The sequence below is a fragment of the Aspergillus udagawae genome (genome assembly GCF_001078395.1).
Source record: "Aspergillus udagawae IFM 46973 DNA, scaffold_6, whole genome shotgun sequence".
Taxonomy (NCBI): domain Eukaryota; kingdom Fungi; phylum Ascomycota; class Eurotiomycetes; order Eurotiales; family Aspergillaceae; genus Aspergillus; species Aspergillus udagawae.
Window position 1 is genome coordinate 1603407 of NW_025091269.1, and position 13246 is coordinate 1616652.

Below are 13246 nucleotides of genomic sequence, written 5' to 3' on the forward strand. Positions count from 1 at the left end.
GTAGCTGTAGTAGCTGTAGTAGCTGTAGTAGCTGTAGTAGCAACTGTAGTAGCAGCCGAGGAAGAAGTCGACGTGGCCTTAGACTTCTCCTTGAGGTCGCTAGGATGCAGATAGTCGGCATCAACCCACCACTCATCCTCAAAATGATCTCCCAGGATAGACCGGATAGCGATCGGCGCAGTCAACTGCTGGCTGAAGTTGGCGCGCGGCCCCTCCTGCGACACAGCGCCTGGTCCATAGTTCTCATACTCGGCAAAGGTGACATGGTCCGTGTTTGGAGTGCTCGTGGACCACTTGGACCAGCCAGCAGCAGCGATGTTGTTCCCCAGATAAGTTTCCTGGAAGACAACACGAGCATGGTCCCGCCACGGACGCCCGAGGTAGCTGATGCCCGCGGGAATGGTGTCGTTGATGGCCGAGACGTTGGACCGGCTGATCACGTACCAGGAAGGATTGGAGTCGCTGTCGCGGCCGGACGCGGTGATGTAGCCATTGGCGATAGTGCGGATGTCGATGCTCTCGAGCCAGGCCAGCGCCGTCTGCCCGAAGATAAAGTCCACCGCGCCGACGATGAGGCTTTTGGCGTACAGCTGGCGGCCCGTCTCGGCCAGCAGGGTGTCCTGGTATCCGATGAGCTGACAGCCATAGTACGCCTGGCCGTCAGCCTCGGCAGAGACCGCCAGGTTCTGCCCGTTCTTGGGGATGTGGCCGAACGTGTTGACGACGTTGAGGTTGTAGATCTTGGTGTTGGGGTTCCACTGGCGCAGAGTGGCCGTCAGGTCGTCGCTGGTGGTGTTGATCAGCGCCAGGTTGTACGTGATGGTCGCCTTGTTGTGCTCGTAGCTTTTGGCGTTGCAGGTGTACCCCTGCACCGTCAGGTTCGACTTCAGGCGGGGGATGTACACCTGCTCGGTGTAGGTGCCTGGGAAGATGAAAAGCTGCTGGGGGTTGGTCGTGGTGGTGTTGAGCGCATTGACACCGGCCTGCACAGTTGCATGAGACCCTGGATGAGGCTTCGCGCTGTTATCCACGACCACTGCTCCGGCGGGAGGAGACACACGCGCATGCACACCAGAACAGGTGCCCGAGGTGTCGCGCACCACCGGGTAGCCTGGTAGAGCCTGCGTGACTGCCACGCAGGCAGCTAGGGCGAGCGAAAGACCTAGCATTCTGTAGCGATTGATGCTGGTTTACTTCCTACGGTGGATTACAGACGCATTCAGCTTATTTATACATAGCGGTCAGCTGTAAACGAGGACGTCGAGGAGTCTGTGTCAGGAGATGCTATACACCAAGCTTGAGGTAAACGCATACGCAATTTCCAAACTATATCCCACAGCTAAGCAATTCCATCAATCATAAATTCCCCTTGAAGAAACGACTAATTTGCGGAGAAATCTGGGGAAATCGTGGGGATTGATAAGTCCATCAATCAGAGTCTACCCCTGAAAAAGAAGCCTCCCTAAGCTTTGGTTCGGCTTGGCCAAGGTGGAATTATCAATGCCGACTTGCTCGTACGTAGACAGCCCTTGGCAGTATTATCTTCTGCTTAGGCAATGTTATGGCATAATCAGAGCTTTAAACTATGCAAACTTCTACTGAACGACAACAGTGTCACAAGTGTAGATCATTATCTGGTTGTATGCCTGATGCTGCTTAGGGTTTGGGGAGTCAGCTGACTCCATGTCTCTCCTCAAAGTCTATATTGAATGCCTGAGGCTTTGAATGAATTGGTGGCAATCAACGTCATTGTTTGCTAGATACACTTCCACGACCCTCAGAGGTATACACAATAGATCTGCAAAACCCCACCTTCGACTGGCCGTACCCCATAATGAATGAAAACATAAGCCAGTTGCTCACCGCTCCAGCCAAACCAATCATCCTCACAGATCGCAACGACTGGCCAGCTTGGTACAAGGAAATCCGGCTGGCGTCCATGTGCAAGAATGTCTGGCCATACATCGACCCTGACACTCCAGACCCTCCAGCTGTGCCGGATGAGCCCACGCTCCCAGCTTTCGGAGACTTCCAGATAGGCGCCCTGCGGTATTCGGATCTAGACGACAAGAACCGGGTTGAATATGATCATGCCTTGCGGAGGTATGGGTGGATGAGAGACGATGTACGACGGATTCGGGGCGATGTTGCCTATATCGCTCTTGTGATTACGACCTCGGTGTCGAAGTATGCCCGTGGTTTCATCGTGGATGAGGATGATCCGAGGGAAATGTTGAGATTGTTGAAGGGGCCGTTTGAACCTAGCTTCTAGTCGTCTATTTGCAGACTGCCTGCTCCTCTAGTTGAGGTGTGTTATAGTTGTGATGCGATAATCAGATAGAATGGGATCGTTTCACGAGCTATCTTCTAGTATATTTATGTACTGACAATCATGCGAGGATAGTAAAGCTCTACATACAACCTACTTGGTGGACCTGGACACAATCTCCTGCAGCTCCTCCTTGGTAAGCGTTTTCACGCCCAGCAGATCGTTACTGAGACTCTCAGCAGGGAAAAGACTGCCGGTTCCTTCCCCGAAAATAGCTCGCCTAAGGAAATTGAACACAAACACCTCTGGGTTAGGGTTCGGCTTGGCGAGCTCGGCATAACCCTCTTTCTCCAGCTCTGCCGTGCTGATGGTCTTTGTGGGCAGCTGCTTGCCCGAGAGCTTCAGCAGATCCTTCTGAGAGACATCAGTCTCTCGGATATAGACTGTGCGATTTCTCGTGGCCTCGAGGTTGTTGATAATGCCAACAATCCCCTTGGCTACCCCCGCGAGCGTCGTCGTGCTGAACTTTCGTTCACCCCCATCATATAGCTCCACTTCTGGGCCCCGCCAGTTAAGTAGGAACGCGCCAGTCAGACCCCAGTCGAGGAAAGGGCCGTTGATCTGGAGGGTGTAGGAGAACGTGCCCGCAGACTCGGCTGCTTTTTCCTGGAGGTACTTCTGAATGGCAATCTTGTCCTGGTAGACTGGGAGCTTGGCTGCTGTGGCGTTGGTTGTGTCGGAGCCGAATTCTGAGGGGATGAAGCGCGGGACCTGGGCGGCGACGGCTGCGTCTATCAATCTGAGATGGACGTCTCGGGGGATAGCGCCGAGGATGTTGACGACTACATCTTGGCCTTTGAGGGCTGCTGTCAAGGAGTCCAAGGAGCTGTAGTCGACTGGTACCACGCGAGCCTGGCCGAAGTTCTTGTTGCTTCTGTCACTTTCAGCCCTGGTTAAGACAGTCACCTCGAAGCCGGCGCTAAGCAGGGCGCTGAGTACAGTTGGGCCAAGGTTGCCAGTGGCCTGCCGAGGTATGTTAGCAACTCTTGACGACGATGCGATATGTGTTAGTGCAGCGACGATGTACTTACTCCCGCGATGGCTACTTTTGGCGACATTTGGCAGATGATATTTGTTAATTGGTGAGGAATCAAAATGGATGAGTTAAGGACCTGTTAGATGAGGCTGTTCCTAGGTATGGATAGCACGATGGCTTTATAGCTTTCATGTGTACCACTATAACATCTATCATTCTCGCCAAATGAATGACATCACTAACTATCCGTGGTCGTTTTCGTATAAACTCCCCTGGATTTGTCAGACCATGGCTGATATTGTCATCTTCCGCCTAGTAATCCCGCGGGATATCTCAATAAAGTGAGACAATTAGTTTCAACATCTCCATAAGGGAAGCGACAGACTCTGATTGCTAATTGAAATTTAAAATGACGTGCGTGCACAGCGCATATCATCAGACATCAGTATGGTGATGTTGACGGGCTTATTCCGCTCAGAATTACTAAGAATGAGAAATGAGAAATGAGATTAGTTATCATCCCGATTTGGCAGTAATGACCCACTGACTTCGGTTGAATGATTTTCCGGTAAATCAGGTTCTGGCCAATCATTTCCATGTTTATGCAACTGCAGATTTCCCGACCTAACCTTGCGTGCATGCTCCATGGCATCCGTACATTGATCATCTGTCTGCAGCGCGAACCATCTCTCTTACAAAGTCCCGTATGGTTCTGGCTATAAATGGGAGCCTCTGCTCTGGAATGCCATCGATATGTCCGTTAGCCTGTTAGCCGATTTGCGAGGTAGCTCAATCAGATTCAGACCCCTGAGATCAAAACTGGGTTGCAAAACCTGCAAGTTGGTACCTTCATCCTCTTCACAGAAAGTGTAAGATATTAAATCGCGTTCTAGAGTTCGAAGAGTCAAGTGTGGAGAAGAAAAGCCTCGTTGTCGCCGATGCACTAGCACTGGTCGCAAGTGCGAGTATGAAAGTACAATAGCCTGCACATTTTTCTCCTCGGCTTCTGCAGTACCCATCCTTGACAATTCCCTTTCATTGTCCTCAAACACAGTAGGGCGAGAGCGTCGCGCTTTTGCCTACTATTTCCAGTACGCTGCAGCGTCCATTGGCGGTGGACTGGATGTTGATTTCTGGCGCACGATTGTCCCGCAGGTTTGCCGGAGTGAACCTGCTGTGTGGGATGCACTGATCGCTGTCAGCTCACTGGTTGAGAGTCCCAATCCCGAACAGGATCTCGTCTCTCTACGCAGGGATCATTCCCGCTTTCTCAATCAGAGCCAACGAGACGCGCTGGAGTGGTATTCGCGCTCAGTGTCTGCGGTTCGCCGGGGAATTGAACGGGGAACTATAGACACCTTTGTCGGACTCATTACATGCATCTTATTTATCTGCATTGAGGCCCTCTTAGGAGGTATGGAGGAAGCTTTACGCCTCTATAGTCAGGGTGTGCAGCTCATTCTCGCTTGCAGGACCATGACAGCAACCAAAACCTCCATATTAAGGGATACAATTATCCCCATTTTTGTCCGACTAGGAGCAGTCACTCTTAGTGCGGGGGCTCTAGTGAGCAGTCTATTGCAAGAGACTGACCTTGCATCCACACACGAGTTTGTCTCCCTCAAGTCTGCTCGGGAGGCCATCGTTATCCTAGCTATAGAGATCCCGCTGTTTGAATCAGCTTGCGAAGAGTATCTGATAAAATCGCATGCCTGCTGTATATCCCGAGAAATGATGGATCAGCGAAGAACCCTGTCCGTTAGGCTACGGAGCTGGTACACTGCATTTACTAACTCGATGAAATCTCGTTGCACAAAAGACCCAGCCCAAGCTAGTACCGGCGCTCTGCTCCTCGCTTACCATGAAATGTTATTTGTCATGCTCGGGGTCTGCAGATCGCCATCGCGGATCACTACTGACGATTATCTACAAAATTTTCAAACTATAATTGAGCAATCTAGCATCGCGTTAAGTGGCTCAGCGCGGCATGATGGCACCCAACCACCATTTACCTTTGAACTCAGCGTTGGTCTTCCGCTTTGGTTCACATGCGTCAGGTGTCGCGAACCTACAATCCGACGCACAGCACTCGCTCTGCTCCGTCAATCACATCAGGTGGAGGGGCTCTACAAGCGCGACCTTGGTGCCACGATGGGCGAACGAATCATGACGCTAGAAGAAATGTATGGGACGGCAATAAGTGCCGGTCAAAGTCCCTTCAGCATGGATTTCGACCTTGGCGCCAGCCCATACCCTACGCTTACCGAGATGGAAACCAAGACACCAGCAGTGCTCGTCCCTGGCGAAGCACGAATTAAGCCTCTCGGTATCTTTCGGCCACAAGACGGCTATCCTCCTGAAACGACGGAGAAAGACATGGCCAAGTTGAGCCGAAGCCGTGACCAAACCTTTCTGCACTTCTCGCGGAACGAGCACGACCCCTCTAACAACATGTGGCAGACGATCTATGGATATGCTCCTATTGATTTTTAATACCTGATTAAGAACAGCGTGAAGAGCACACAATCGCAATAGTCAAATATAGCAAATCCCAATGGTAACATAGTCGATGAGAGTCCATGCGAATACGTCTACATTAGGAACATGAGCCTTGTTTTGGTAGGATGTACTCTAAGGCATGCAGGCCCTCCTCTTCAGGCTTCGAAGACCCGGAACTTGTCGAAAGTAGTGCGAGCCAACTAGCACTGTCTCCTTAGAAATGCATCAGTCGCTCCAAAATCTCACGGTTCGCCACTTGGTCTTTGGCAGTACCTGGGAGAGCACCTCAATTCGGTCGGTAGGCTTGCCCAGTGCTTGCAAGTCGCCGGCGATACTGGGATTCCCATCTGTATGGCAGGCCTCGTTTCGTTCCGTGTAGATTTGTATTGCCAGACGGGCCATCTCCTCGTCCACATCCATTCTCTGCTCTCGTAAGTAATTGACACAGGCAATTAGGGTGTCGCCGTAATCGTCTCGCCCGTACTGTCCTCGACTGACGCTTTTTGAAGGCACTACCACAGTCGGCCCGCATAATCCTCAAATTGGCTCTCGGCGAGGTAGATTAGAACTGCACGCGTTGGCGTTAAGAATCAAAGTGTAGGGTGCCACCATGTGTCTCATATAGCGTTCCAGCTGCTCAGACCCCTCCGCCCAGTTGGCCTTGTCATTCTCTTACAGGGCGCTTGCACTGCGTCACAAGGAATGGTGTCCTCCCACGCCTAGGTTGATTTGGGCGAACTACCCACTGGTAGCTACTCATATCAACGTAGCCCCCTTCGACTTTGTCCTGGGTTCTATGGACAAAGCCATCACGTTGGTTAAAGTAATGGTTGAGGAGGAGATCCTAGACGCCAGTTACGGCGCCCTCATAGTCCTGGACACTTGCGGCCGCGGACTCGTCATCAAAAGGGTATCGTACTTGGATACCAGGAAAAATCAGCAAGGGCACAACACACAGATGGTCAAAGAAATGCTTACGGGCTGAATGCTCATTTTGGCTAGTGTAAGTGATATCGGGCAGAAGTGTAAAAACTGTTCTCCGATTAGCTGTCTGTCGATATACAAGATATCCGTAAGCTTACCTTGTATGAGGATGATAGAGGATGATAGTTAGAATTGCTTCTTAGGGATCTCCTGATGAAAGCTGTCGTTGACGGAGAGCAGCGTATTTATCAATTAGGACATTGCAATCGCCTATGTCCTAGATTATCCAGTTGCCGCCGCAAACTAGGCTTCACTGTGGAAATGAGGGAACTGTGAATAGGATGCCCGTTCCTGTATTTGTTCATCAGTCAACGCGCTCTCCTGCCGAGTGCCAAAGACGGCTGCATTGATGAAACGGGCGGTATTCCAGAGGTCCATTCACACATTGGTTCGCAGGCGTGGCCTTCATTCCGTAAGTCTCTCTCGACATTAACCGCTCCAACCGGTCTCCACAAAATTGTCTTCTTCCACCAAATCACTGACAAGGTGTTCCTAATGAAGCAGGATGTGTTCAGTCTGCAGATTGATTGCTATACATGTTAACAAGCAATGCCATTGTGATCCCCGACAATGAGCTAGAAGCCATGTACGCTCATCAATAATGCATCCAGGCTTGCAGTGTGGATCTCTATGCAGGCCAGTCATCTATGCTTAGAGATTGAATAAGGTCTATTGCCTAGAATGCCATCTCTTTGCAAGTGCAGAATAGTGAGGCCCCGGGCTGTAGCTAGAATGGCTATTCTTTGATATATATACTGAAGAGTTGCAATGAATTGAAACAAGTCATTCAAGACAATGTCTGAATACCAAGAGGCTGTGTTCTTTAGTATACACTAATCCATAGGGTCTTCGACAATCTTCAATCAAATTCGCCTGTCACGGTGAAGCAGGGGCTTAGGCACAATAGGGTCAGTCTTTGCTAGGAAAGTTCTGAGCAACAATGAAAAAAGCCCAGGTATGGCTTGCTTTAAGATAAACACTGCCATATAAATTGGAGGTGTTAATGGACTCGATGGTTAATCCTACCCGCGGGGCAGGATTATATAGTGAATAATCTTTGGGAATTGTAGGGTGAGCCCTGAAACAAAGTATGCCTCTATACAATGGCCTACTTAAGTCAATAGATGTAGTACAATGCATACCAAGAGTCGAGGAGTCCCAAGTCTGAGCGATCAACAATATTACTACACACTTCAGTCCATGTAGATTCTCTTAGGGTACCAAAGTGATAGATCAAATGAAACTCTCCTTGCGCGGTAACAAAGCTATAGAAAGATACTGGGAAAGTGGCTCCTCGTTCCATGGTAGACTAGATAAAAGCTTCAAGGGCCCTGCTGAGGCTATTTCGATGTCATTCCCTCTACTTGATGAGTGAGTCATCCAATACACTATGAATCTCTATCGCAACATTACCCATTTTCCTCCATCATTCCACGCTACCAAAAATTATATCGCCCCAACGCACAGAACTCGGACATTTTGCAAAGCTGCCGCCTGAGCTGCGGCTCTGTATATGGGACTGGCTACTCCCTTATGCAGACACCGAACGTTATCCGGGAAAAGAACAGCCGTGGCCGAGACCAAACACTTCGCTCACTATCCAGCGCACGAGCTGGAGGCTACACGACGAGATATCTCATCATCTGTATTCCAACCTTACCGTTTCATTCACCATTGATCCGCTCGAATCAGTATGGACTTACTGTAGACTCCCAAAATTCAGGCTGAGATTCACCATTGGCTGTATGGGCCGCGCATTCTATCGCGGCCTGAACAATTTCCCTTTCCATAGGGTACCTGTGCGCGTCGACATCCTGCCACCAAAACCCTCAAGTCCTGGCCAACTGATACTACTGTTCGAAAGGCTCCAGGTGCTAGTGGACTTTCTCAGTATGGCAAAGTCTATAAAAACCGTGGATATCCACTTTCGTCACGCAGCAGACAAGAGAAGAAAATGGCATAAGCAAGGGAAACCACTGAGAAGTCTGACATATGCGCCGTGGTTCGAGTACGAATTCATGGACCACCAGATCGTCACCCTACCATTCTGTCGATTACACAATGTCTCATCCAAGACACTGCATTACTCGAAAACATGCGCCAGAGCCCTAGATTGGACGATTCCCGCACGCACAGGGGTATGTTTCAGACGCGATGGTGACCAGACCATCGATGAGTTTGACGATATCGACCTCTTCTTTTCGAAACTCAACGATTGCTTCGTTTATCGAGTTGAGAATGGATTGCCCGGGGAAGCAGCCCGCGAACTGCGGTATCAACTGGAGCGATGGGTGAAAGCAGGCATGCAGAAAGACGCTGTCAAATTTGACATATACTGTTGGTCAGGAGGGCGCAGAAACCAACACAGTGTATGCTCAGAGGTCTTTGAAAGGCCTCATATTTAGGTAGTTGGATGATATGCTGCCAGTACTTGGAGCATCACGCTTTCCCAATTGAGATACGCAACCACACCTCCTTGCGATTTAAAATGGGCTTTTGCTCAAGCTTCTTGCTTTGAACCAGGTAAGACTTTTATACCGAGTGTTATACGAACCTGCATGCAATACCTGACTGTCCTTCTACAGTTCTTCCTCTTCCTCTCTCTTCGTACCCTCCGGTCTCGAAGATTATGGGTCTAGTGCACACTGCTGTGCGTCAGCACCCATGGCGCCATCCGCAATACGCCATTATCGCCATCGGCAGATCTGTCGAGTTCTACAAGTGGGACGCGGCCAAATCTGTCCCGGTGCTCTACACCGGCATGTATGACCTGTTGGCCCAATCTGCCACCATTCATGAGCGCCTCATGGAGATCAGAGAGGAGCGCCTCGCTGGGCGGTAGTCGAGTCGTGGTACCAACCGTGGCTGAAATGGCCTACTTCTAGCAAGGACCATTAGATAGACACTTGTCAAGCTTCAAGCAATCTTCATAAGGCACCATACCTTCGTAGTTACCAACATGAATGATTTGGAACGTGGACATGTGAAGATTCTTACTTCGCTTTTTTTTTTTTATCTCTAGAGGTAGTATCCGTATCAAATAGAATGGTCATATCTCTTCCTTTGGTTCTCACATCGAATCCGACGTTGTAGAGCCGGAGGAACGCGATTGCTTACCATTGTCACCATGACATCAATATTCAGATACTATCAGACTTTTTTTCCTTTGAGTACTCCAAGTTTCACACCAAATAGTCTCAATGGGTGGCCGATTTTACACCGGCTGTGTCGTATGTGGCATTGAAGCCGGCTTTGGCTTCTGTCAATCGATTTGTGGTCATTACAGGGATTTGAAGGAGTCGGGTCAGGGAGCCCAGCTGCTTTGGCTTGATGCAGACGAGCTGGAAAGGACGTATCGCTTCCGGGAGAAGGAAGAGTGGGTAGATACTTTGCGTCTAAGTTGGCTTCCTTTCTGTCGTTTAATCGACTGAGTTGAGCTGATTGTCACACAGTCTATTTTGATCGCTCGAGCCAGACGTACCGACTATCCGGTATTGCACATCTTGCAGATCCCAGAGAGACCTACTTTAAGGCCCCAATCGACAGGAACCAGGCATGCATTGGCTTAACCAGCCGAGACCCATCCGGTCTCGTCAGGTGCCATGCTCAGAATGTGGGTTTGTGGTCCAGCTTATTGGCTAAGCCGGTGGACTGGCGTGAATTCGCCTTTGTGGTCCATGCCTCCTGTTGGTCATTGACCCTGAGATTTGTTGATGCTGACGCGGAGAATCGTCTCCCTACCATCCTTGCTGTCTCATTAAAGAGGATGACGGAACTCCACACCGAGGAGTTTCTGGTTTGGGATTCATGGGTGAAGAAGCGAAGCGCGCAGGGTACGAGTAGCCGGCATCTCTGGGGCCGAATCAATCAATCAATCGATGAAAACGATGGCTGACTCTGATCTGTTTCAACCGTAGATCCCTTTCGAAGCCCGGTCGTCGGCAGGCTGATCGAAGAATGCAAGCGACGACGGGCAGAACCTGCTCCGGCTCTGCGCCGGTCCTCCCGAGTGAGGTCCAGGATGCCACGGCTAAATCTGCCTTGTGACATTCTCTGCTTGATTTTCGACAGGTTGGACTACCTGAGCGTCCGACGGTTCTGTCAGGCCGTACACTGCCCTCCGATGGACAGCTATTGGCGCTGTCGAGCTGCTCCTCGTCTCGTCGAGCTGAGCGAGATCCGACATGAAGACCTTGACTGGCGACATCTGTGCCTCGAGATTGAAAAATTACGCAGGAGTAGCGAGACATTTTGGGCCCGAGATCGTGCACTGAAAATACTGCGTCATAACAAGGATGCTTTTCTGCGGAATTTGAAGAAGGCACAACCACTCACCCCAAAGGATGTTATCAATCATATCCAATTTGGCGTGGGCCGTGGGATTAATCGTGTATTCAAGTATCCAGATGAGTTTAACTAGGATATGAATCTATTAAAAGTAGACTGTTCTGCAGTGGAGGCTACACCTGTACCCCTAGCCAATGAATTGTACACTCTATTCTTCCCTTTGCCATGCCTCTCAGTTTCATCCAGCTCATCTCATCACATTCATAGAGCTTAGCAGACAGGCTCTTACCTCAGGCTGATCCGTGTTGAACACTGATTGACTAGACATTTGAATAAGCGTCATATGCCTTGGATGGAGTCCCACTGGATCCAACCATAACCTCTTACTGTGGACTGTACAAACATGAATCGCTTAAAGAGACCTCATCCTAGCTCGAGCTATTGGCAAGATTTATTAAAAATTCTGTACAATACCAAATACAAAAAGCCTACTTCAATCAGGCAAAGGGTATATCATATAACACGCGAAAAAGGTCAAAGTTTCATCTGAGCAGACGGCTGCTGGCCAACGACCGTGCCATTCGATAACTTCAACCCGACGGGAAGACCACGGATATACTGCTGCGCAAACGGCTGTCCCCGGTGTTTGGCGAGAACCTCCTCGACATCCTTGTACATGTCGTATCTGAGTCGCAGGTTAGACAGTGTGCAGGGAACCTATCAACAGTCACGACTCACCCATTCATCTCCTCGATCGTCAGCTTGTCCTTCTCGCTGGCGACCTTGTACTTTGGGATATTGGTGTTGCTTGAGAAGCCTGTAGACGTTAGCATCGACTTCACCTGTAAACAGGAGGTGCCTACCAATCCGCTCGTTGATATTGTATGCTGCCTTGGCCGACGCCGCCTGCACCTTAGTGACACGCGGTAGTCGGATCTCCTGGTATGCCTGCAGAGCCTCGGCGACATTGCCGTCAAAATAGTCCGGGCTGAAGAGGATGCCCAGCGCAGCGGCGTCCTCGATAGCCATGCAGGCACCCTGACTCTGGTGCGGCATCATCTACAGCGTATCAGCCGAGAGCATCGTGACTTGAAATGGGGAACAACGTACCGGATGACCAGCATCGCCCAACAGACACACCATATTACGAACCAGATACGGGTACGGTTGATGCACCCACAGCCGCCACGGCCGGATCTCCAGCCCGATCGCCAGATGCGCCCGAACCTGCTTATCCAGCTCGGGATACGGGGCGAGCAGCTCCTCAACCGGCCGGTCCGTGCCGCCCCAAGTGTGGTTCGTGAAATCGCCCTTCTCCCGCGGGAAGAAGCAGTAGTACGAGAGCAGGCTGCCGCCGTTGCAGGGGGACAGCACGATCTTGTCCCAGCTGTTGTCCTGCCCGCCCCAGTACTCCAGCGCGCTGTGCTGCGAGTAATCGACTAACCCGAGGCGGACGGCATCCTCGGTGCGCACGTTGGCGTGCAAACAGCTCGAGTCGGCGGGTTTCTTCTCCGGCTTGAGACCGATGATGCTACGCACGGCGGAGCCGATGCCGTCCGCGCCGACGATGAGGTCGTGCTGGGCGGTTTTGCCGTTGGCGAAGGTGATCACCCCGGTCTCGAGGTTGATTTCTTTGCACTGCTTCACTTAGTACCACATCAATTGTCGTGGTCATGAGGCCTACCTGATGGTTCACTAGCAGCTTCACCGGCGTCCCATTCCCCTCCTCTTGCATCGCGCAGTCCTTCAACATGGCATGCATGTACTGCCGATGAAACATGTAGTACACGTACCCCCATCGCTCCTCATACCCATCCAGATCATACACGCTGACGGGCTCCCCCGTCTTCCAGTCGCGGTTGATCAGCTTACGCAGCACAACCGGGTCCCCCTTGGCGATATCAACCTTCCACTCGTGCAGCCAGCGCGTACCGTTCGCCGCGCACGAGATCGAAGCACCCACTTCCCCGGCGAAATCATGGCGCTCATAGATGGTTACTTCGTGGCCCGCGCGGCGCAGCGCAATGGATGCTGCGAGGCCGCCGATGCCGCCTCCCACGACGCCAACGCTGAGTCGTCTCCAGCCTGTGGCGGTGGATCGCATGTTGCTTGCCGACTCTGTGTTTGGGTGTTGCAGTCGCATGTTGAGTATGCTTTGTTCAGACTATGAA

At 51.0% G+C, this 13246-nt stretch overlaps 7 protein-coding genes across 7 annotated transcripts in view; 4 read left to right on the plus strand and 3 right to left on the minus strand.

Annotated features, from left to right (window-relative positions):
• Positions 1-1169, minus strand: part of Aud_008317 (uncharacterized protein) — a gene marked incomplete at both ends in the record, with an annotated part of 2422 nt that extends 1253 nt beyond the window's left edge. Inside the window, one exon of the mRNA XM_043293194.1 lies at positions 45-1169. Coding sequence (XP_043149129.1) covers positions 45-1169 — 1125 coding nt within the window. The remainder of the gene's footprint in view (positions 1-44) is intronic.
• Positions 1170-1834: 665 nt separating this feature from the next.
• On the plus strand, positions 1835-2272 carry Aud_008318 (uncharacterized protein; the record flags this gene model as incomplete). Its single annotated transcript, XM_043293195.1, has 1 exon — positions 1835-2272. The coding sequence occupies one exon, from the start codon at positions 1835-1837 to the stop codon at positions 2270-2272; it is 438 nt and encodes a 145-aa protein (XP_043149130.1).
• Positions 2273-2422: 150 nt separating this feature from the next.
• On the minus strand, positions 2423-3387 carry Aud_008319 (aromatic alcohol reductase; the record flags this gene model as incomplete). Its single annotated transcript, XM_043293196.1, has 2 exons — positions 2423-3292; positions 3361-3387. 2 exons carry the CDS (start codon positions 3385-3387, stop codon positions 2423-2425), a joined length of 897 nt encoding a protein of 298 aa, XP_043149131.1.
• Positions 3388-4058: 671 nt separating this feature from the next.
• Positions 4059-5798, plus strand: Aud_008320 (uncharacterized protein; the record flags this gene model as incomplete). The annotated part of the gene is made up of 3 exons (XM_043293197.1): positions 4059-4089; positions 4199-4270; positions 4363-5798. 3 exons carry the CDS (start codon positions 4059-4061, stop codon positions 5796-5798), a joined length of 1539 nt encoding a protein of 512 aa, XP_043149132.1.
• Positions 5799-8680: 2882 nt separating this feature from the next.
• On the plus strand, positions 8681-9630 carry Aud_008321 (uncharacterized protein; the record flags this gene model as incomplete). Its single annotated transcript, XM_043293198.1, has 2 exons — positions 8681-9125; positions 9374-9630. 2 exons carry the CDS (start codon positions 8681-8683, stop codon positions 9628-9630), a joined length of 702 nt encoding a protein of 233 aa, XP_043149133.1.
• A 358-nt stretch (positions 9631-9988) lies between these two features.
• Positions 9989-11208, plus strand: Aud_008322 (uncharacterized protein; the record flags this gene model as incomplete). Its single annotated transcript, XM_043293199.1, has 3 exons — positions 9989-10187; positions 10241-10621; positions 10706-11208. The coding sequence occupies 3 exons, from the start codon at positions 9989-9991 to the stop codon at positions 11206-11208; spliced, it is 1083 nt and encodes a 360-aa protein (XP_043149134.1).
• Positions 11209-11609: 401 nt separating this feature from the next.
• Aud_008323 (FAD-dependent oxidoreductase) lies at positions 11610-13218 on the minus strand (the record flags this gene model as incomplete). Its single annotated transcript, XM_043293200.1, has 5 exons — positions 11610-11760; positions 11814-11892; positions 11939-12134; positions 12186-12713; positions 12760-13218. 5 exons carry the CDS (start codon positions 13216-13218, stop codon positions 11610-11612), a joined length of 1413 nt encoding a protein of 470 aa, XP_043149135.1.
• Between the last annotated feature and the right edge of the window lie 28 nt (positions 13219-13246).